Genomic DNA, 24,525 nt, shown 5'->3' with positions numbered 1-24,525 from the left:
TCTCCGCTTCCGAATGGGGATAACTTTCACAGCAGAGCAGACAAAATAAATATCTCTGTGTTTCATGGGTGGAGCACAAAGTTAAACTCGATGGATGATAAGGGGTGAGAGTGGTCCCACGGGGGGCTGGGCTTATACTAAATTTGACTCAGCCTCTTATATATGAACGCATTCCTATATTATCATGGATCTATTTATTTATTTATTTATTTGTTTATTTTACATATTTCCTTTTTTCCCCTTAAAACACAATAAGCTATCTAGATTGTTTTAAATTACTAAACTGTAAACAAATTTATGAAAACTTTATAAATCCATTATTTCAGGGTTGGTGTAAAATATTCCTCTTTTTTCCGATTATTGACCAATACAAAAACAGGTATTAATTACACCAGTATATCAAGCATACCGGTGCATTACATATGATGCTTTATAATGTGACTACCGGTATACATTTCAGACTGCCAGGCAAAAGTAACAAGTATGTGAGAGACAAACCCTGTAATTTCGCACGTCTACTGTACTGTTCAGAGTTTTAGAGATAGTGTAAATTATAACGAGTTATTCTTAAGCTCATTGTTTATCTGTGGTCTTTTCTTTTTCTTTTTTTTTTTTTTTTTTTTTTGGTCCATGATCATATCGACAGTATCGACATTAAAAACGTCATTGTGTGCCCCAAGAAACCTTCAACCTGCCATTTTTTGAATGTTAAAGAGAAATGTCACAGCAAAGAGATACATTCCAGTTGCAAAGTAGGTTTTTTTCCATTTCACTCTAACCCAGTTTGAAGGCTTTACTTTTTTAATATATATATATATATATATATATATATATATATATATATATATATATATAGGACTATTATTGTTATTATTATTATTATTATTATTAATAATAATAATAATAATAAGAAGAAGAAATCATTTTTTAAAAAACTGTTCGCTTCTTGAATAAGCTGCTTTTAAAAAAAGACAATCCTTTTCATCTTGTGTGCATATTTAACCAAGTAAAACTGATGAAAGTTAAACTTAATCATTATTGCAAGTAGTTCCCTTTGTGTGTTTTCTGCAGTCACAAGCTAAACATTTGCTGACACGGTTCTCAATCAGTTCGGGAAAAAAGATTAGCTTGTTTACATTCTGGTATCTTTACCAATATTTTAAAGAAAGAGAACTGGTAATAGATATTTAGAAAAGGGGGTATAAGGTACGCACAACTACTGTGCGCTAAAGTAAGGTGATATTAGCGCCCCTGATGGTAAATGGTAAATTATTTTAACTCAGTGCAAAAACAATATCAATGCTACCATAAAAATTGCACTTCTGATTAGAATACATTTGTGGTGAAGGAACAGTTTTTGACTAATCCACCTGATGATAAAATGCTAACTGCAGGAGAGATTGACAATAATTATATTTTGACTTAAGACTTCTACAAAAGATGTAATTCATGCATATTTTCAGTGAATCAGATAAGACTCAAAACTTAAAACACAGACTGATTTTTACACAACTTGTCAGGGGTATACTTGATAACAGACTCATGACCTAAAATGTGTTGAAAAGAAGATTATTTTTATCAGAATACTTTCTCATCGACTGACACACATATCTTAACACATAGTTATGACTGCAGCTTCACAGTGTCCCTCTTATCACATGCTTTTATACTCAAATATGCCTGTGTGTTGTCACATGCCCACTGTCGGGATAAGCAGCTTCACATGCACTCACAGTAACCACAAGGCAGCGCATGCTGTTATTCATTACCTCTAAATTAAATGTGGGGTCATGGGTGCATCATGACTTTAACCAGGAGATCGTTTGATCAAGAAGAAGTGTCTTAAGAATTTCACTTCAAACACTGTCCATATACATTTAACATGTTTTACTTCAATTGTTGTTCTTTATTTTGATTTCTGTCATACTTTCCGGTACACACTGAATTCAGACGACATGTCTTTACAGTTTGAGATGGCTCTGAATACCTGGATTTCTCTCTTTGACATCTAAAAACATGCTGAGTATGTAGGATTTAATCACTGAACAATCAGATATCTGTCATGAGGTAGCAGTGAGGAAGGTGAAGGTGTGGACCCAAACGCAGAGATGAGGGAACAGGGATGCAGAGTTTAGTAGATTTATTTTAACCAAGGATCTCCGGGGACTACAACAAACAAACTAGCACAACAAAATGATCCAGCAACGAAGAACTAAAACTGAGGGGTATAAATACACTGGGGAACCAAACAAGAAACAGGTGTATAGAATGAACTGAAACAAGACCAGGTGAACTCAATGAACAGGAAATCAATAAAGCTAAACAACAAACAAGGGAACCAAACAGAAAAAACTACAAAATAAAACAGGAAACCTGAAACTAAGGCAAAGGACAACCACATCATGACAATATCATTAATGAGAACACATTTTAAACATATTTTCAAGCAACATCAGAGTTTGATTAAAGAAAATCTGTCATCATATATTAGTTTTCCAGACACATTTTCCTTCAGATATAAAAAAAGAAGAAAGAAAATAGATTAAACTACATGTTTCCATGTTAAACTGCACATTAGAGGAAAAGCATCTGTATTTAGAACCTAAACACTACTCACAAATGTTAGAGATATTCAACTTTCTGGTGAAAATAAATCAAACATTTCTGCTACATAGATATTTTATTGCGATAGTAGTGCTTTGGCAACGGTTAATCCTTCAAATCAACAATGTATTTAAACAAAACCGAACAACAGTGATTGCTACACATAAAATGTCAATGTCTCAGTAACTTGTCATATATTAGATGTTGTCTGGGTATGATGATGTCAAAATGTGAACAGGATAATGAAGAGGGCTGTTGAGCTGTGATTAAACCAGAACATTAAGCGATCAATATTTTGTCCAGTTGATTTATGGGTCAAACACTTTTTTCAGGTAATTTTCCTGTTAGAGAACAACATATTTTACAATAAGTATTTAGAGTTTGAACAATTATACGTTTCCATTCAAATGTCAGATTTAGTTCACCTGAGGTGAATTTGCAGAAGGTGAAACAGGAACATTCTGATAATGTACAAAAGGTTTAGTATCCCTACCTTTTTGTAAGTAGGTTATGTAAAAAAGGGACTGGTAAAGGGTCTCATATGGGATGACCCACAGATGCCATGTTGGCCCATGTGGATTCCCACCTTTGTTCATTTATGCTGTACATCCTGAAGTGGGTCCCAAAGAAGATGCCCATTTCAGCCCATACCCATTCAATACCAATTTATTATCCATTACATGTGTACATCACAAGTTTTAGCATGGTATGACGTGATGTGGATGGTTATTCAATGTTTGCTGATATCACAAATTCTACAATGATATCATAGTGATTTGATTTGATGCATGAGCCAGCAATCAGTAGCCCACAATGATTTAATTAAATCTGTAAGACAATCTGAGACAAATTGTTAAATAATAACACCAGCAACAGAAACACAAAACACAATTGTAGCTATTGCTGATTAAACATACAGTAGGTAGGAGACAAAGGCTGTATGGCTGTTTTAGTGAATGTGAAAAATAAATTGTGTTCATTGATGAGTGTGTTTGTGCAAGTGTATCTGCACCCATCCTATAGGATCAAAAGAAAACTTAGAAGCCCCCAAGGCTTGCCAGTCCACCACAGAAACAACTTCTTACACACCCAGAGGATAGTAGAGGAGGGCCCGAGCTACAGCTGCAGAGAACAGGCCTCCATGGGACTAAGGACTAAGGCCGCTGGACCCAGCTGGCACTGGCCAAGCAGTGCAGGACCCAGGGTCCCATGGTTTAATGCTTTTGGATTGCTTATGACAAAATCAATGTTTCAGTGCACATATATGCATTATTACACTTCATTATCCACATTCATTCATTCATTCATTCATTCATTCATTCATTCAGTCCAATTAAAGCTCCTGGGGAAGCAGGAGCAATACCAGCAATCATTAGGCAAAAGGCAGGGTAAACCCTGGGCAGGTCGCCAGTCCATCACTGATATTTTTTCTATTTAAAATATCAGGGTCTATCACCGATGTGATAGACCCTGATATTTTAAATAGAAAAAAAGGTCTTCTTAATGATGATTTAATTTGATTTTTGATTTTTTTTTTTTTTTTTTTTTTTGTAGATAAGCGCAGCCTTTAATTATTATTTTTTCTATATCAAAATAGGAATTTATTATTTTACTAAGTCTTTATTTTATGCAGTATGACTCCAAATGATCTTTGATTTAAAAACACTGCATGAAAACTTTAACCCCCCCCCCCCCCCCCCCCAAAGTTCATGCTTTGGTATTATTTATTTGAACCAGTTATCAGTGTGTATATCGATGCAGTAATCTTTAAATTCTGACAGTGACATTTTAGACATGTTCTTCGAGTTGTTAATACATGTTTAATAGTGAAAATTATTCAGTTTAAAATTATTTTTTTACATGCACTTTGAAGCGGAACACCTTGCAGTTATGCTTAGACACGTCAGCTGAAGGAGACGGACACATTTACATGGTGCACACGGCGCATTTCCTGACTCTCTTATGTTGATGTCCGTCGATGCAAGCTGTGTTTTACTAAACGGTAGTGGATTTTTACTGGGTTTTATTTCCTTTTTCTCTTGAAATGCTGCAGACTTTTAATTTAATGATCTTTTAAATTGGCTGTGAATTGGCAAAGTGATTAAGCGGGTTTTGTTTTGCCTTTTGATTTAGCATGCTGTCATCACCAGGTATGCATGAATCCATCTACACAGCTTTTCTTTTTCCCTTTTCTTTCTGTGTTTGTCCTTTGCATGTCTCCGAGATGATCAACATTAGAAAGCTGCTTTGTTATTTTATGTGTATTTTATAGCTTGTTTTATTATGTTAATATTCGTACCGCTTAATAATTGTTGACAGCTGTAAACTTTTATCATGGTTTTAAATTTCTGTTTAATTCTCAATGAGAGACCAACGAACATACTTTACACCATCAGTGGATTTAAAGTCTTTCTTTATCAGTTTTTTCCCCTTGTCCTACAACATGATTGGCCCTAATATATTGATTCTAAACAGCTCACAAAGTTCATATTAAGAAAGACAAAGCGTGCAGGTCAAAGTTCACATTTTATTCCCACTTGAGAGTAAAGATCTCTCATCGTAGATTCAAAGTTATCAACTTAATAAATAATCTGTTAGGTTGTTTTATATTTGTGCATCTCGTCTCCCTGCAGATTTGCTGAGGGCACAGCAGGTTTGATGCCCATTGCTCCATCATGGAGCCCTCAAATTTGACCACTCACAAGAACGGACGGCAGAGAAAGCTAGCAGGCGTCACCGTCCAACCTGATCACACAAGGAACATGGACAGAGGAGAGATGAGCTCCTCTGAGCCGGAAATAGAAGAGGAGGGAGAGGGTCTGATCAGGGGGTCAGACTCTGAGGACAGGAGGCATTACAGAGTTCGGCCTGGGATACGGGGTGAGCTCGGGAATGTGTCGCTTCTTCTGTTCCTCTATGTGCTGCAGGGGATTCCTCTTGGACTGGCTGGCAGCATCCCCCTGATCTTGCAGAGTAAAAATGTCAGCTACAAAGACCAAGCTTTTTTCAGCTTTGTCTTCTGGCCGTTTAGTCTGAAGCTTTTCTGGGCACCACTTGTGGACGCCCTGTATTTCAGCAGGTTTGGAAGGAGGTAAGAAAGGAAGTGATTTCCATTTATACGAATATATTCACCCCTTCTAACTCTCTATCTTTCTCTACACACTGTGAATCCTTTTCCTAATTGCATGTCTTTTAACCTGTTTCTGCAGAAAGTCATGGCTGGTGCCCACACAGTATCTGCTGGGTCTTTTCATGCTATACCTTTCTGCAAAGGTCGATTCGCTGCTGCAGAGTGAGGGAGGAGCAGATGTGGTGACGCTCACTGCAGTCTTCTTCATGCTTGCCTTTCTGGCAGCCACACAGGTAGTCATATATATCCACAGATGTTCAAGTACATTATCAAGTAGACCGGGGTGCCCAGCTCTGGTCCTTGAGGGGCACAATCCTGCAGGTTTTCTATGTATCCATGTTCCAACACACCTGACTCAAACTAATCACTCATTGTGCAGAACTTCATTTGCTGTTGGATCCATTTAATGGAAGCCAGGGATACATCGAAAACCTGCAGATCAGCGTTCCTCGATGGCTGACTTTGGACACCCCTGAAGTAGACAATCACACTAATATTCTATTTGTACCCTCTCTGTGTAAGGACATAGCTGTGGATGGCTGGGCCTTGACCATGTTATCCAGAGAAAATGTGGGCTATGCTTCTACTTGCAACTCTGTTGGCCAAACAGCAGGATACTTCCTGGGGAATGTGCTTTTTCTTGCTCTGGAGTCAGCTGATTTTTGTAACAAATACCTCAGAACAGAGCCCAGAGACTCGGGTATTGTGACATTGCCAGGTATTTGTAATCCATGCCCTTGCAAATTTTGTGGTGGTCTTATATGTTTATAACCAGCAAGGAAAAATGTGACATTAGCTCTTTTATTGTTTCTCTTCTCCAGATTTCTTGTTTTTTTGGGGCATGATGTTCTTGGTATCCACCACTCTAGTAGCCATCTTTAAAAGGGAAAATGAACATGGCAGAGGGAGGAGAAGAGTTCCTGAAGAGACACAGGGAGTCATGGAAACCTACAAGTTGCTGTTTTCTATTGTCAAGATGCCCACAGTCTTCACCTTTTGTGTTCTGCTTCTCACAGCCAAAGTACATATCTAGTATTTGATGTGTATGGTTTCACTTTGGAACTATAACTTTAAAGATGTTGCCTTTTTCTGTCAAAGGTGGACAACCAAACTGAAAACGCATCAGCTTAGGTCTTCTTTGCGTTTCAGATTGGTTTCTCTGCAGCAGATGCAGTCACAGGTCTGAAGCTGGTGGAGGCCGGAGTTCCCAAGGAGCAGTTGGCATTGCTGGCAGTGCCCATGGTCCCTCTTCAGATCCTTCTCCCAGTGGTCATTAGCAAATATACTGCAGGGCCCCGCCCTCTAGACATCTTCTGCAAAGCATTCCCTTTCAGGTTGGAACACGTCCACAGACAAATCCATCCACACAGTGTAAATACCTGGGAAACTATAGTCTGACAAGGCTTTTTTTTTTTTTTGGTATTTTGTAGGTTGCTTATAGGCCTTGAGTATGCTCTACTGGTATGGTGGACCCCCAGTCTTAAACAAGAAGGAGGATTCCCAGTTTACTACTATGCCATAGTGCTCCTCAGCTATGCATTGCATCAGGTTTGGCATTTCTTTCCATGTTTTCTCAGCTCATTATAAATACAAATGTTTCCCCTTTCAGTTCCCAATGATAGGCTTGTAACAACATAACCACCAGACTGATGACTTCCTATGCTGTGTGAAAAACGAATAAAGCTGTCTGAGACAGACGAGATGACAAACAGGGGTTTGTTTAGGTATTTGCTCACATCTCATTTGGAAATATGAGGCTTAAACGTCTTAATGCATTGAGGGATTTTTTTGTTTGTTTTAATCTTACTGTGCAAAAAGACAGAATTTGGATATTATGTTTTCCATTTTCTTATGTTTATGTATCTAAGTGTAGGAATATTTGATGTTTGATTTGAAATTTAAAATTGATATCAACAATAAAAAGTTAGTTTAGAAGCCCAAATAATTTTTTTTTGTTTTGGTGTTATAAACTTTTTGTACTTGTAAGTAAAATGTCTACAGAGTTTAAAAAAAAAAAAAAAAAAAAAAAATCCACATCAGATAAGTTATACAGCGCCACAGTGGACTGCCGAGCTGCCTGACAGTCTTGTTTGTGATCCAGGCTTTTGCTTGCTTCACTAGTCTACACTTGATACATTTGTGTAATACTTACCTAGTGGTTAGTTTGGCATTTTCTCAAACAGAATGAGTGAACAGTCTGGACACCAGCTTAACAGAGTTTAAGATCACAAAAGGCCTTTTTGTTGTTGCGTCAGACACAAAAAAGCTAAAACGGAGCATTTCAGAGGTGACGTGGGCCGACAGAGGAAAATAGAAAAAAAAAAAAGTGTTTTTGCTATTTTTAATGTTAAATCAAATTCTAAACCATAAAATAAGCATCAAATGGACTCCTGTTAATACAAAGATGAAAAAATTAAACTTTGGAGTAGAGCAGTCTTTGTGCATCGCTGTTACCGTCCTGTCCTTTGTCTCCAGGTGGCGCTCTACAGCATGTATGTGGCCTGCATGGCCTTCCATGCCAAAGTGAGTGACCCTCTCATAGGCGGAACCTACATGACTCTGCTGAATACAGTCACTAACCTTGGAGGAAACTGGCCCTCCACACTGGCACTGTGGATGGTTGACCCTCTGACCTCTAAGGAATGCCATGGAGCTGCCGGACAGAGCTGTGGCTCTTCAATCGAGGCAGGGGTAAGTGATAAAGGAGCGGGTGGAACTTAATATGTACCTCCTGAACCTTAGTAAAAAAAAAAAAACAAAAAAAAAACTTACCTTTGGTTTATGTTCCCACCTCCAGCTGTGTGTGAAGGAAGGCGGCACCTGTGTGACAACCCTGGACGGCTACTACGTGGAATCTGGGGTGTGCGTTGTGATTGGTTTGATCTGGTGGGTGTGGTTAGGCAAGAAAATGACGCAGTTGCAGGACCGAAGCCCTGCGGCGTGGAGATGCAGAGTGAACCAGTGACCTCACTTCACATCACTATAATATGTACTACAGACACTTGGCAGTGTGCTACACCTGCATAGTCTGCTCCAAAAAAAAAAAAAAAAGCCAGTTGCTGGACTTTCTGCAATTTCGTCTTCATCTCTCTGGTCTCGTTCCTCTGATGCTGCTTAAGCTGCTAAACTCAAGATATTTACCTTCAAACATGTCACTTTAATGTGCGCACACATGAAGAAAGCCAACTTTGTTCCCTTTAGAAGTAGAGGTTGTTGCTCTTGTAATGATTTAAAGTGATTGGTGTCCTACTGAAAAACTGATTTTTTTTTTTTTTTTTTTTTTTATATACATATTTGGTTGCTTGAAAAAGCTCAACCAAACCAAAACTGGGTCCAGGAAGAAGCTCAATTCATTTGGCTTGCTTGGATTAGCAAGTAATACTGCAGACATAGCTTCTTCATATTTAAAATTGTAATATGTTTAAAGAAAAAAGTCGTGCAAAGTAGTTTTTGTCAACTCAGCACTTAAAGCTTTCATGTGACGTAATTATTAACCTAAACGAGAAGTTCTGGTATATCAAACAAAAGCAGGAAACCAGACAGTTTGCACAAGTATGATTCCTTGTTGATGTCGGATCTAATGCAGTTCAAATTCATCATTCAGCTGAGGTAAAGCCAGTGTGAAGGAAGTCTTTCATTAATGTAGCTGGAGCCTCTTTTTTTTTTTTTTTTTTTTTTTTTTTTAAAGAAGTTATTATTCAAATGCAGAGTTGATTGTGCCTTTTTTTGTTTTTCCATAGTTGATTGAAAAACAACTGAATGCCCATGTCTATCCTGAGCTGTAGGGATAATGGTTGGAAACATTGCTGTAGGCCAATAATGTAATAATATTGATACATGTGTACAGTTTTTTTATCTCTAATTGATGACAGAAAACAGCACAGTAGCTTTTATCCCAATTACTTCCCTCTGTGAATCTGATGTGTTCATTCCCTATAAAGAATTAGATTTACGCTTAATATAAAGTCTGTCATCAACGGCTAAATGAATGAATATGCTTGAAATGTTACTTTGCTGCAGCAGTCAGATCCGTTTCTTTTTTTTTTCTCTCTCTAGGACCAATTTAAAAACTTGGTTTTTAATGCATTATGGGTCGTCATACTTTCCAACTTGCTTATTGGGTAGATTTTTCTTTTCTTCACTTTGTCAATTTGGCATTATTCCCTTGTGAATACATTATAGCTTGACATATTAGATAGTAATACATATTGCAGCTCATAAATACAGGGTGACTTTAACATTCATGTAGTCTGAAGTTTCAGTGTCGCTCCAGGATGCCTTTGCAGATTCCAAATTTATGAATCAACACCAGCTATCTGGGAAAAATAGGCAGCTGTGGCTGTAATGAGTTGCATTGCTTGATATTTACCAGGATTGCTAGACTAGATTTATTTCACACTTTTGTGCTTTTTTTTTTTTTTTTTTTAAAAACATAACTGGCAGGTGGCTCCTGAGTTTCATCGCTTACTGCGAGTAATACAGAATCTATAGCCAAGAAAATTATTCATATCCCAGGCCAGCATCCTTGGAGAGCTGACTGACACACACACGCTTCACTGGTGTTTTCCTGCGGTGCATTGAACTAAATGTTATTGTATTTTCCACCAAATACTGCTGCTCTGTCAAGTGTACAATCATTACCGTCGTTGGTTAAGATCTCATTCTGATTGCTCACACAGGGAAAGGTCAAACGTTTGATTTGTTTCTTACCACTGATTCTTCTTTCAGATACCAGTTTCCTTCAGACTGTAGAATTGAACTTCTCCTACGTCCTGTCAACGGGGCCTTTCATGTTTTGTGGCAAAACTGCCAAAACCTCTTTTCATTAGACTTTTTTCATTACTGCCTTTGTTGATTTCTTTATCAAACATTACAATAGTTTGCATTTGAATTATTTACTGTAGTGGTGAAGCAAGCTCCAGCAAGTTACAATTACTTGTAATCCTCATGATTTTTTAAATATTTTTACTTTTCTTTTTTTTTTAAATTTGCACATATCGTTTGTAACTCCATAAGAGTACAGTGTGATGTGATGAAATACTGAGATCTGAAATGTTTGTAATTAAAAGCATATGCACTAGAGGAACCCGGTTGTTTTTCCTTGAAAAGATTTATGCACAAAATAAAAAAAAAAAAAAACACTTTATCTTATTTTTCTTTGCATTTCTAGAGTTCTAAAGTTTTCCTCCTGAACAAGTTAATTCGGACACAGAAGGCTGAAATGCTCATTCTTTGGAGCAGGGATCCCAACCCTGGTGTCCTGCAGGTTTTCCAGGTGTCCCTGCTGCAACACACCTGATTCTAATCTATGTGTATTTAGCAGATTTGTGCAGAGCTTGTCTGAGTCTGAAACAGGAGTGTTAGTGTTCCAGCAGGGACACTCGGAAAACATGCAGGAAATCGGTCCTTGAGGACCAGGCTTGGAGATCCCTGCTTTGGGGCATTAAACCCACATCTGCAGATCACCTGTGGCTAGTCTCGGCACATGACTCCTCTCCACAGATCAGTCGATGGTCTGATGTCCTGATAAGTGCTGAGGACCAGTGTTTCCTGGAAAGCCAGATGACTGTAACAAGCAGCACTGAAATCAGTTTGTTTCGGGTAGTGATTGGAAAGTGAGCAAAGCTTTTGTTACATCAAGCTGAATTATGCTCCAGTGAAGCATCTCATTGTATACCGTTTACTCTACTGTATGGATCCCACATCAAATAAACAGCCGACACCGATGCTGAAAAAATGGAAAGACCCGACTAACTTTTTCAAATTTAATTCATAGCTGATGTATACCAGAGTTAACACATCCGCTTTGTAAGACTTTGTAAAAGATAAAGGTATACTCAGCAACAACAGAGCCTCTGTTTATCTGCCCGGCAATCATGTCTTTCACTTTTTAAAACTAATCCTTATTAATCCTTTTCACTTCTTTCAGAGCCAGAGAGCTTTTTATAATCAAAGAAGAATCTTTAACAAAATGTCCTCACTGGCGTTCAGCACAAGCCACTTTGGACATCTGGCACACCCAGACTCACTACTTTCTGGTGCAAGCATACGGTGTGATGATTGCCTTTGTTTTCCAGGTCTCAACAGACCTGATAGGGTCTGAGAAGTGGTCAGGCAGTGATGTCCTTGGTAGCAGTTAATTGTAGCACGCCCGAGTCCCAGATGCACGCACAAAGTCCCATGTTATGACCGTATAAATGTGCAGATGTGCAATTTTGGATTTTCATTGTCACTAGCATCCATATGTTGTTGTTTTTTTCTTTGTTTTTAAAAAGTATCAAAGAAAAAAAACAAAAAAAAAAAAACCAGTCATGGGTCATAGGTTCATACGTAGATGCTCAGGCCGTTTGGCCACGACAGGGTAGGTCTGCTGCTTCATCTGAGAAAGGTTGATCCCGGCAGGCTGACGGATGGGTAGAGGTGCTGAGGCCTCAGAGCTGCTTGTGACATCCATCTGCTCTGGAACGGACACTTCCATTGCCTGGTCCTGAGGAGACTGGAGGACACTCGGTCCTGCGCCGGGGAGCAGAGGGCTACGAGCCCAGCCAGGGCTGAGAGGACATAGCAGAGAGAGGAACGGCATGTGTCATACTGAAAGGCACTGTGATCCAGAACATCATGTTTCTGAAATGCCAGCTGCAAACTGGCTGACATACCTGAGAGCTGTTCTTGGGCTCCCTGTGATACGTCGAGGTGAGCGGATTTTAGGCTCATATGAAAATCTCTCTTTGATGTTTTCCAGCACTGATGGAGCAACATATGTGAATCCCTGAGGGAAATGGAAAAAAAAAACTGCATCTGATACTTATAATCAAACATTGTTTCTGACCATGACTGTCAGCTGATCTTAAAGCTGCTCTGCATTAACAACAGTTCATTTCCTTCTGGCATCAGAGGGATGGAACAATCAACAAACAACAAAAACTGAGGAAGACACGGCGAGACATTACCAAGAAGGCTTGGTTAGCGCTCTCGCTGAGGGTCGAGTCATCCGGGCTGTCGACTGGTGTCTGACTGGTGAACTTTGAATCAAACTGACTCACATCATCTGCTGATTGCTACAAAAACAGAAGAAAAACAGATAAAGGAATATGAGCAGAACATGAGCAGATACCTCGACTGACAAAACAAACAGGAGACAGTCTGAAACTGAAGGAGACCCAGGCTCCATTCCTGAAACCTGAACTCTAGCCACTAATGAGGCATTACTTGTGAACAGTTCTCAAATTTCCCATCCAGTACGACAAATGATGTGCAATTCAAAAGGCTCCTGGCTATACGCACCAAAATAGGCTTGAAGGGAGGCTCCACTTTCCGAGCCAACAAATCTTCCCAACTGATGAGTCGAAAGAAAGGGTGGGCCTGTCAGAGACCAAACAGAACATGAGAGAAGTGCAGCTTGCAGACTACCACCAGGATAAAAAGCCGAGTATCAGTACAGATGTGTCCCTTAGAGGGTTTTTTTAATTTTTTTTTTTAGCATCAGCTCATGTAATTTGGGTCAGCAAATTTTTCACCATCTAAGAAATATTTTGAGCTTGTAACTTAAGCTTTTTTCATGACAGCAGTGTTTAGTGGCAGAGTTGGTGTGATTTGCTTGTTCGCCCCCCCCATCTGTTGTTTAGCCTCCTGCTAATTCTCACCTGCACTTCTGTGGCATCTCCTGCTCCTGCTCCCAGTCGCGATGAGGCATTTCTCTTCAGCAACTGTACAATCAGCAGTCAAACATTAAGAGAATACAAACATTATATAATGTGCTGATAAGCAATTCAATCTCTGGAAAAAAAAAAAGCAGCAAATACCCGTTTGAGGAGATCTCTGGCTTCTTGTGTGAGGTAAGGTGGGAGGTTTAGCTTGCATTTCAGGATCTTATCAATTGTCTTTTTTCGGTTCTCGCCAGTGAAGGGTGGCTATAATTAGAAGGGTGGTTACTATAATATAATTTTGACACATATTATAACAGCACAACGATCAAGTGTGAAGCAGAGAGCTTTTTAAGGTCATAAATTTTTAACTGACCGCTCCTGTGAGCATGTCGTACATCAGAGCTCCCAGACTCCACCAGTCCACTGCTCTGTTATGTCCGCTTCTCATCAAGATCTCTGGAGCCCTGGAACAAAGCAAGCCCACAGCTATTTAATGAATTACATGAATGAGGAAACAGCATGTGTCACCAGATCAGAAGCAGGGGATGTGAAAGAAAAAAGATCAAACATCCTTCCTTACATATACTCAATGGTTCCGCAGAAAGTGTGCGTAACCGTCCCATCGTGAATGGATTCTTTGCACAAACCAAAGTCAGTCAGTTTCACATGACCTGAAAGGAAAATAAAACATTTTTAAACACAAACTATTACAACTCTCACACCTACGCCTTCATCGTATACAGTCGGAGATAAAAACAGATCTTCTCAGTTTTCACCTTGACTGTTGAGCATGATGTTTTCAGGTTTAAGGTCTCTGTAGATGATCCCCTTCTGGTGCAAGTGACCCAGAGCCATGGAGATCTCTGCCAGGTAAAAACTGGATAAAAAGATGAAAACAATCAGCTTCATGCCCAAAAAAATATGACATTGCATCTACATAAGGATCCAGCAATTTAATATGAATGCATTGAGAACTATCACAGTACGTTTGCTGTCAGTTTAACACATTACATTTATTCACCGCAGTTTCTCATGTAATACAAAAACTAGGTCAGTTTTACAGTATAAAAGACCTTTTGTGAAATGTTTTGGCATAAATTAGGGCAGAAGAACTTTACAGTGTAATTTCCTGTCACAATTGATGGCATTATTACTTTAAAAGTTGCAAACTAACACTGCTCACCAGGCTGTGTCTTCCATGAAGATGCCCTCCCTCTCCAGCTGCATAAAAAGTTCTCCTCCTGCGCAGGTAAAAACATATTCATGGTAACAATCAAGTCATCATGCTGGTGTTAGGGAAAAGTAATCAGTATAATGAAAGCTGACACTACAAATCACATCAACATGCTGCAACTTTAACATGAGTTTAAATGAAAATGAGTCAACCAAGATGTACTTCTTATGCTTCTTCAGAGCTGGCCAAAGAGAGGTGTGAAGAATTAAGTACAGAGTGACTGCATACACATTCACATTTAAGTGAATAATGATACAAGGGTTTAAGAGAAAAACTTCTTTTTGAAATATAAACCAAGTGTTATCAAACTTAATGACTGTGGTTGTGTAATTAACATTAAAGAACTCATCCTAACTCATATATGCTAAAGTAATTTAATGTTTCAAGTTCACATCACTTCTCCCATACTGTGGATTTTGGGAGCTCCTCTCCTTACCTTCTCCCTGAAACGCTTAATTTTAGCTACTGTCTTTTTAAGCCCGTCCCTTTAAAAAGGCTGAGCCTACTCTGACTGACCAGCTGTTGAGTCAAAAATGGAGCAGGCAGCTGATCATCCCGTTTAAATGTGTTGTCAGTGGAGAAGAAAAAGTTCTACTTCAAACAGAGTGTTTAGCTCAGGAACAATGTCTTCTCTGGGAAAGAAAAAGTCATTTTGTTGTAACTTTTGCAGGCATTTTGCATGCAGAACAATGTGGTGTATCAGGCGCACATGCAATATAGTTTTATGATTGCACTGACCACTTAGGTACTCCAAGATGAGATACAGTTTCCCTCCTGTCTGGAAGGCATAAATAAGATCCACAATGAAGGGATGCTTCACTTCCTCCAGGATGTTCCTCTCTGCCTTTGTGTGGGCTGTGTCCTTAGCATTGCGTACAATCATAGCCTGATAACAGAAAGGAGTCAGCATTAATTCAGGCACATCAATGCCCTACAAGCTACCTAGCAAAAAAAAAAAAAAAATTGTGTCACTGTGCAATATGTGAAATGAATTCTGCTGGAAAACTACGGAAGATACGTGTTGAATACTTTAACTATAAATCGGCAATTATTTAATACAGTTAGCAGATTAAGGCAAAACTTTTGTTTTTAACTTAAGTAAATGTAACACAAAAGTTTACATCCAAAGCCAAAATGTTCCTTTCCTACAGATTTTCACACCCTTCCTTCTCTGCTTCTGATTTAACTTCTGTTTACTAAACACTTCTGTCTGACAGCTAAAGCGCAGCGTGCCAGCAACAATGTTGTCTCAGCACTGACGGATTCTAGCTGTGGCAACAGGCTAATTAGGATTTATGGTGTTTGATTCTGCATTTTTTCCCCAACGATTCTCTTTGCTACAAGAGGCCTGTGCTTCCTTTGCTGCCGACGTACAGAGCAATGAACTAACATTCTCATTTAAGGATGAATAATTTTCTGACACTGAATAATGAATTGTAGAACGGCAAATTCATGATGATCTATTCACTACAACATTTGAAGCACAGAGAGGCAAACATAAAGAGGATGAAAAGCAAGAAAATCTATATTTATAAACTACGACTGCAGCATAAAGGCTTAGTAACAACTAACAGCATTTTAGCTCTTCGTTGTAACAATTTGCTATTGTTTGGGCTGAAAAACAGATGTGAGAATATTTCAACATTTTTCTGCACTGGGTCAAGTTTTAAAGATAGAAACCAGAATTTGGCGGAAAAAAAAAAATCTGAATTTAAACAATTTTCTAACTTTCATGTGCTCATGAGAAAACCTTGTTATTTCAAATCAGGTTTTAAATAGTAATCAGCTTTGGGAGTGCACATACTTTCTGGTACATTTCTATATGGTCAGAGCGTCGAACAAGTTAGAACAAATCTGCAACTCAAAGTCCTGCAGAAAGAATTATTTCCTTGCTTGAGAATTTTCATTCTGTAGTCTCATAGCATAAATGTCTAACACATGTTTTAAGGTGTTAGTGGTAAAGATTCACAGTCAATCAACAATATTAAGAGATTACAGTTAGACAGATCACATTTTAGCTAAAATATGACTTAGGCAATTATGCTATGTGGTTAAGAGTATGTAACTGACATGGGAATTGTTTTTGTCACTGATATTTCTGGGCAACTCTAAAGTGATTTCCTGCCCTGAATACTCCATTAACATGAACTCTGGGTATTTCATCAAAGTCATGCTAAATCTAAGTGCATACTGCTGTCAAGCTTAGCAGTAAGAACCAATCACTGAAATCTAGCAGGTCTTTAATATGTCACTTGGGTCATGTCAGCCAGTCAAGCAGAGGCAGCCATCAACATCAAGCTGAATCTAATGGGCTGAGGCGGTGTTTTAAAGTGCCAAGGCTGCAGCGGAGCAATGTAGAAGGCAATCTACCAACTAGCAGCAAAATCTTACCCCACCACTGGCTTCTGCGACAAGCAACATTTGCAGACAGAAGCAGCATGTTTCATTTGTAATAAAACCCAACATGTTCATATGACACTGGTGGCATCTGTTTATCACTGTAGCACATTAACAATGTGGTCGTTCTGAAGTTAGTCACAGAAAAAAGTACCTTCTTTAAAACTTTCATGGCAAATATTTTGCCCGATGCGGCTCCAACAACTTTTCGAACTTGGAAAACCTGAATGAGGAAAGAGATTTGCTTATTAGGAGAAGTATAGATTGGTTTAATGTTACAGAAAGAAAATAATCCATCATGTGTCTGTTGACGGGAGGATGTTTGTGTTCAGTGCACTTCATACCTTTCCGTAACCGCCCTTTCCCAGGACCCGCAGCAGCTCAAAGCACTCCGGCCTGATGTTCTCGGTCCCCTGATTGACGTTGTCCTCAGATATCTCGATCTTCTCACAGTCATCCATGTTGCTGCCATGAAACCTAATTTCAGCATGATGGCAAATCTCCATTTCTGCATTTTCTTTTTAATCTAAAATTCTCAGACATCACTGCAGACGTGTGAATACTTACAACTCAAATCCACTGCACTGATCCATGATATCATTGATCTGTGCCTGATGGAGGAAGTGGAAAACAGACAGCAATGAGAACCATAAACTGTTTATATAATTTATTTGGCTGATGTGCAGCAAATTATTTTTTTTACGACTGTTACATTTAACAAAAAAAAATGTTATAAAATGTTTTGATATTTCATCTTTACATTAAAGTTACAGTATTTTTTTCCTATTGTTGGATATTATTGTAAAACAATTATTGTCCATTTCTCCTTGAAAAACCTAATGAAGATTAACAATCCTGAAAGTAATTCATTCACCTATTTATAAGGTGCATTTTCAAACAGGGAAAAAGAGGTTTCAACACACAAGAGCTGCTGTGATGCAACAGATATCCAGGCCACACGATTTAAATATCATAATGCATATTTAACAACATTTGGCCCCAAAAACCAAAGTGTGCAGGTTTGGGCAGTTGGATTAAATGGCTAGTGTAATGAGATGTTAATGGAACAAAAAGTAAGAAAATCTGTAGCTGCAAACTTTAGTGAGTTCAATATTTTCTATTTCAACTTTAAAAATCCAAAATGTATTCAGGTCAGATCAGACCCCCCACAACTCCTTTGATTGATTATAAAGTATTTTATTTAGTTGTTTGATTGATTATAAAGTATTTTTCCATTTCATTTCATTTTTCATTGCATTACTAATAGCGCAATCCACCATGTAATCTTCAATTAGTAGCTGGTTACATTTTAATCTGACCCAGCCCTGTGTGTGCTGATCATCGCTGATATAACTCCATTCAGTCTGTACTTGATGCAAGTATTGAAGGGTTTGTTGCACTTATGCACACTTTGACATGTGCATAAGCACATATAAAACAATATTTCCATCATGTTTCCAAATTTCTTAGGAAATTTGAAGGAATATCAGTGTGAACCAAAGCGCAGGGTCACTCAGTTTTTATCCCACTGTCACATCTTGCCAAAATAAACTGTTGCAAACGAAGCCACATTTACCACTGCAGCACCTTTGAACCAAGTAAGGGTGGCTTGCACAATTCCAGCATGACAGCGATGTTTTTTTTTTTTTGACGTGATGGCGTGAAAGATGCATGCAGTACTCTAATAGCTAATATTGATGGTAAAAGTGAAACAGAACAAGTGACAGTTCTCTCATGATAGTTGTCAGGTATGAGCCTTTGCTATGCACCTGTTTGCAAAGGCCCGACAGCTCTGGCTGCAGGCAGGAGGCTACAGGCCTGCTGAGGTTGCTGACATGCTACCAGGCTAACAGCTAGCTATCGTAAAGAGTTTCTGCCGTGACAGCTCTTTAACAGCTTCCGTTTAAGTACCTCCTCATTCTCATCATCGGAGATATTTTCCTCCGGTTGGTCCAAATCAATATCAAACACTCCAGCCATGGCAGCGAGTCGCTCGGATCGCTCTGTCACACAGCGTTAGGGCAGCAGGCGTCCCCACCTCATGGACAAACACACTCAGCCGCCATAACCGGCTACTACACCGAGCATGCGCACTGCGGTGCTCAGCAAAGGGGGCGGTAACCGGTTTTATTGTCTTGTAAACAGAAACAGTCATAAAAACTGTCTTCACTTTAAATGTCTAAATTCACCAAGTATGATAGCTGTTTATCCCCTCCGTATTATCAAATAATACGTTTAGACGTAATTTAAAAGTTTAGTCCGACATTAAAATCCAACTAGAAAAATGTGTAAACTTTTCACGAATTGAATGTTTCCTTTTATTTTTTTTTATTTTTTTTTTTATCGAGTAGTCTGTATGAGCTACAACTATTACATTGAAGTAGGAAGAGGAAACGTTTTATTTTTTTTAGTGACGATAATTTTGCAGAAGAAAAAACAAACAAAAAATCCTGGGGTATTGAATAACATGTAATTATATAGCCACACAGTGCTGTACTACAAACACATAGTGATTTGATGTGATATTGGATAAAATGGGTCAATAAATGTTAGTAGATTAATTAGCCTTTGTAAATTTCCAAATAATTTTTTTCTAAAAACTTCATTTATTGCTGTTTCCTTAAAAAGTTTTGTCCGGAAGTGCCATTTTCAACTTCCTGTTGCAGCATAGCAGCGGGACCTGAGTGATGTCTCTAAACTAAACAAAAACACCTAAAACACGTAGTTCATGGTGTCTATTGTTGGGACACTCGGATGAGCTTCTGCACTTTGATCTGAAAGTCAACCACCAGTTTGCAATGTCTGTAGTCACGGTTCAGCTCGGTCAGTGCGGTAATCAGGTGGGTCAGGAGCTGTTTGACATAGTTTGTAGTGATGCTCAGGATGGACAGAGGAAAACATACAGCACAGCCAGCTGTGAGCGCTTCTTCCACCGAACTGCAAAGGGAGGTAAGATGCATCTTCCAGGAAATAAGTAAATATTCATTCATTATCAGGGGCGGATTAAAAATGCACAGGCTCCTGGGCACAGAGTGTCCCACGGGCCCCCCTTCCCCAGCACAACATTTTTTTAAAATTGTGAATGATACACTGTGAAATAACATTTCCTAACATCTCTCAGCCAATAGTGCCAATAGCAATACACTAGACACTGTGGTGTAACTATCTGGCTTTTATTTACATTTTGTTCAATTTCCATACTGCTGATGTATGGCCTATGTGGGCGCCACTAGTCTTCAAATGGGCCCCAGGGCCCGTGCTCATAATGCCCGTTTATTCATTCTGTTAGTTCGTGTTTACCAATTGTATATTTCTGGACTTTAGACCTTGAGGCCAGAGCTGTGCTGATCGACATGGAGCCCAAAGTGATCAACCACAGTATGACCAAAGCTGCAAAATCTGGCAGGTGGCGGTATGGAGAAAACTCACACTTCAGTCAAAAGCAAGGTTCTGGAAACAACTGGGCGAATGGGTAAGGAGAGAAAGATTTTAACCCACATTTCCTCTCATGTACTGTTCTTACAGTAGTTTGATAGTAGTTTAGCCATTTATCAAATGATACAGACAGTAATTTCTGTCTAAACTTAAAGCAAGGAAATCTGATAAAATCATCCTTGTGTTTCATGAAGGTATTGTGTACACGGTCCACATCACAAAGATGTGGTGGAAGAACTTGTGAGGAAGGAGGTAGAACGCTGTGATAGGTTGGCAGGGCTCATAGCAATGATGAGTGTTGCCGGGGGAACGGGGTCCGGGGTCGGTACATATATTACTGAGTGTCTCCGAGACATATATCCAGCGTCCTTCATCCTAAATCACCTCACTTGGCCATATGGGACTGGAGAGGTATGTAGACTAAGCCTCAGTATTAGACTTTTCTTTAAAGTCAGTAGAACAATGCACTATCTTGACTTTTTTTTTTTCCTCCACCTTGTTTTGCCAGGTGATTGTCCAGAACTATAACTCAGTGTTGACGCTGGCACATTTGTATCAGCTCTCTGACGCCATCATGGTACATGAGAACGACACAGTGCACAGGATATGCAGTCAGCTGCTCAAGATCAAACAAATCTCTTTCAGTGACATCAACAGGGTTATTGCTCACCAGCTGGGCAGTGTACTGCAGCCTGCACTCACCCCTGATTCACATGGAAACTACAGCAGAAATCCTCTTGGTGAGATATCCTACATGCACACACATGCTGGTCAGGAAGGTTTGATGATTTTTGTGGGATTTTCTTTAGCAGATTTGACAGCTCAGAATAAAGTCCTGACTGGCAGTAAAATCCAAATGAAACAGTTGAAACTTGTTTCTGTAAAAATACCCAATATAAACATTAAAAGATTGAAACACAAAGCAGTGAAAGAGACGGATACCAACATATAGGTGTAAGAAGCTTCTAAATTCTAGATGGCCATGGGAAATATTCAAGACATTGTTGGTAAAGTTGTGGAGCAAAACATTTGTGAATTTCATTTATTCATTCATTATTCTAACCGCTTAGTCTGATGAAGGGTTGTCTGGAAGCTGAAGCCTATCCCAGCAGTCCTTGGGCGAAAGGCAGAGTACTCCCTGGACAGCTCGCCAGTCCATGGCAGGGCCATTTGTGAATTTATTCATGAGATTTCTTTATTTAAAGAATCTGGCGAGCCAACATAACGTCACTTGTGTGGAATTGTGTGGATACATTGGGATGTAATTCTGGCCCAGACTGTTCCAGCAAAAATAAAACTTTTTTTAAGATTAGTGAAATGAAAACAGGATCTTACATACAAAATGAGAAAAAAAGTGTAATTCAAGGGGGAAAAAGTACAAAATAATCTTAAATTGTGTCTAATTAAAGGTCCAAATTCAGTTGGTGACCAAGTCTGACTTGTTACAGACATTTTATAAAAGTGCAATCATTACAGCAAATCGTTCTACAAGAGGCAGACTGACTTTCCATTATCTATGGAAGACTGGAACAAAAGACAGCCTTGTTTTGTTTGCATAATGAAGCTGAATTTGGTATAAAACTATAAACCTGGAATGGGAAACATGAGAGTAAATAAACTTTGAGAAATAAAAAGAGCAAAATAAATATAAAGGCGGAATAAAGAAATGAATCTAAAAACTAGGTTAAACACATCAAATTAAGTTTAAATGAATGCAAAACAGAAATCAAATTTTTTGAGGAATTCTTAGGAAAAGACTGTAAAGCAGAAATAATTGGATTAATTGTAACAAGGATAAAAATATTGAGATATTGATTTATTTAATTATCTATTTTGATTTAACCACAGTTTGCCTTCAACAGAGTTAGACACTGCCTAGTTTATTTTTATTCATTTAAACTTGGAAGTTGATAAATGCTTAAAGCTTTGTACACCTAACAAATCATTATAACTCTTACTAATTACCTACAGATTTATCTGTGATTATTGTAGTGTAAAAAAGTGAAAACTATGAGCTGTTTAAATGGCACTTCCATGTTTTTACAGCATGTTTGGTGGATACTGTTTAATGATTGTGGTGCAGTTTGTTCAAGCTATTTTTGTCCCTGTAGAAATCACATTGTAGAGTTTCTCCTAGCACTGGTTTTTACTTTTAATTCAGTGTAAGTTGAATCAGTGGGACGTCCTCTACATCATGTCTTTAAAGTTTTGTGCTGCTGCTGTTTCAGATGCACTGTTCAGGAAACAAAGACATGTTTAAATTATTGCCATCTTCCTGTAGCTTTGAAGATGTTGCTCTGTGATTTCTCTCAGGTGAACTAGTAAGTGCTCTTGCTTGCCATCCGGAGTACAAGCTGCTGAGTGTGTGCACTATCCCTCAGATGCCCAGTTCCTCCATAGCCTACAGCACGTTCAGCTGGCCGGGCTTGCTCAAACACCTACGGCAGATGCTTATCTCCAACACCAAGATGGAAGAAGGCACGTTTTTTTTTTAGCCCGACTTGAGGTTTTTACAGAACAGTTTGAGTTTAATCAGTCATATCTGGGTAATAACATAACCATCAAATGGTTTTGTGCTTTGTTTGTCGTGTTTCAGGTATAGATTGGCAAGTGTGTCCACCTGCAGCTTCTGGACGGACAAGAAGCCTAACAGGGAGCAGCTTCAACACGTCACTGGCCAACCTGCTCATACTGAGAGGGAAAGATGTTTACAGCACAGAGACAGGTCAGAGGGAAAACATTATTTATTTATTCATTCATTTATGTATTGACTTATTTATTTATTAGCCAGATAGATAACCGTGAAGGAGATGGCTTATTATTGTAAGTCAGAGTGTTGCTGTGCAAATGTCAAATCACAGTTGTGAATTTTCTTGTCATCCTCAGGGAACTTTGAAGACCCATCCATCTATACCCCTTGGCTTTCATCCGAAGAAGCTTTTACAGCGTGGAAAACCCCAGTTCCCTTTAATAAGTATGAGAAGTCTGCCACGCTGGTCAGTAATAGTCAGGCTCTGCTCAGACCTTTGGATGACATGGTGAGAAAGGCGTGGAATATGTTTGCCTCCAGGTGAGTTTGTCAAGTATTTCTCTGGATGAATAGATCTAAACTGTGTGGGAAGATTACTAAGATAAGCACCAGTGCACATTTTTTTAATCACACAAAAACCCTGTGGTTGAGCAAGGAAAATGTAACTGGAGACAAATCCCTATTTGTTTTCGTGAATTGAAAGTGTTTTATTTTCATGTCATTGCAGGGCCTACATCCACCAGTATATTAAGTTTGGCATCTCGGAGGAAGACTTTCTGGACAGCTTTACCTCTCTTGAGCAGGTCATCTCTAGCTATAATCAACTCCAGTGCTAACAGTGAAGGGGAACAAACTGCAAAGCACCTTCATGGACATGACATGAAAGGAACAGAAAAAGCTTCTTGACTCCGACGCTACAATGCAGACATCTGCAAGTTAATGTACAAAATATAAAGCCATTTCATTATATGATTATGATTATTTTCACTTTTGTTTTCACTACCTTTTAATTACGCAAGTTGTTTAGGAAAAATGCTACATGAATACAATATTCACTCTAGTAAATACTCAGTCTGCCTCGCTTTTTTTTTTTCCGCATTACCGCATGACAACATGTTAATTCCTGCAAAACATTACACTGTTACAATTTATGTGCTGCCCATTGTTACTGAATATAAAGGTGCATATTCTAACATTTCATTACTATAATATAGATTCATACATTTGTCTTCATTCATTTATAAAATTTAAATGTGAAATAAATGCTTTCAAATTCCAAATGACAAAACATGTTATATCCAGATTATAAAGCCAAACATTTTCTCCAGGAAATTATTGGTCTTTCTGTTGTAGTACACAAAAGGTATCGCCACTAAAACAAACACGTTGCATTTGTCAAGCCACAAAACAACAAAAGGTTAAAGACAACAGAATATTTCCCAGAAGAAGTAAACAAACTGGTGCTACTTAGCCTGTTGATAATATCATGCAATATAATGCAAACTGAAACCAATTAATGACATGAAACCCATACAGTATATTAAAGATG

General features: G+C 38.6%; 3 protein-coding genes across 4 annotated transcripts; 2 read left to right on the top strand and 1 right to left on the bottom strand.

Moving 5' to 3' along the window:
* Positions 1-5,252: 5,252 nt before the first annotated feature.
* slc33a1 (solute carrier family 33 member 1) lies at positions 5,253-9,069 on the top strand. Its single transcript, XM_079245909.1, has 8 exons — positions 5,253-5,695; positions 5,814-5,967; positions 6,257-6,452; positions 6,556-6,755; positions 6,884-7,068; positions 7,165-7,282; positions 8,210-8,425; positions 8,532-9,069. The coding sequence occupies exons 1-8, from the start codon at positions 5,280-5,282 to the stop codon at positions 8,697-8,699; spliced, it is 1,653 nt and encodes a 550-aa protein (XP_079102035.1). The 5' UTR covers positions 5,253-5,279; the 3' UTR covers positions 8,700-9,069.
* A 2,195-nt stretch (positions 9,070-11,264) lies between these two features.
* Positions 11,265-19,076, bottom strand: rps6kb1b (ribosomal protein S6 kinase b, polypeptide 1b). Of its 2 annotated transcripts, none has more exons than XM_079245813.1 (15): positions 18,923-19,076; positions 17,579-17,622; positions 17,356-17,488; positions 17,166-17,234; positions 15,353-15,500; positions 14,564-14,621; positions 14,157-14,257; positions 13,961-14,051; positions 13,754-13,844; positions 13,537-13,644; positions 13,378-13,440; positions 13,019-13,096; positions 12,685-12,792; positions 12,391-12,503; positions 11,265-12,285 (listed from the first exon to the last, which is right to left on the bottom strand). In XM_079245813.1, exons 1-15 carry the CDS (start codon positions 18,989-18,991, stop codon positions 12,051-12,053), a joined length of 1,509 nt encoding a protein of 502 aa, XP_079101939.1. In that variant the 5' UTR covers positions 18,992-19,076; the 3' UTR covers positions 11,265-12,050. The 2 variants fall into 2 exon arrangements, with proteins under 2 accessions (XP_079101939.1, XP_079101940.1); XM_079245814.1 differs by having other exon boundaries at positions 11,266-12,285; positions 17,356-17,476.
* Positions 19,077-19,809: 733 nt separating this feature from the next.
* Positions 19,810-23,812, top strand: tubd1 (tubulin, delta 1; the record flags this gene model as incomplete). The annotated part of the gene is made up of 8 exons (XM_079245925.1): positions 19,810-19,960; positions 20,336-20,483; positions 20,641-20,857; positions 20,955-21,186; positions 22,760-22,924; positions 23,043-23,171; positions 23,333-23,516; positions 23,704-23,812. The coding sequence occupies 8 exons, from the start codon at positions 19,810-19,812 to the stop codon at positions 23,810-23,812; spliced, it is 1,335 nt and encodes a 444-aa protein (XP_079102051.1).
* Between the last annotated feature and the right edge of the window lie 713 nt (positions 23,813-24,525).

Source organism: Telmatherina bonti (genome assembly GCF_933228915.1).
Source record: "Telmatherina bonti genome assembly, chromosome: 9".
Lineage (NCBI taxonomy): Eukaryota > Metazoa > Chordata > Actinopteri > Atheriniformes > Telmatherinidae > Telmatherina > Telmatherina bonti.
The sequence above is the reverse complement of the archived record's forward strand: the minus strand, read 5'-3'. Positions and strand labels throughout refer to the sequence as shown.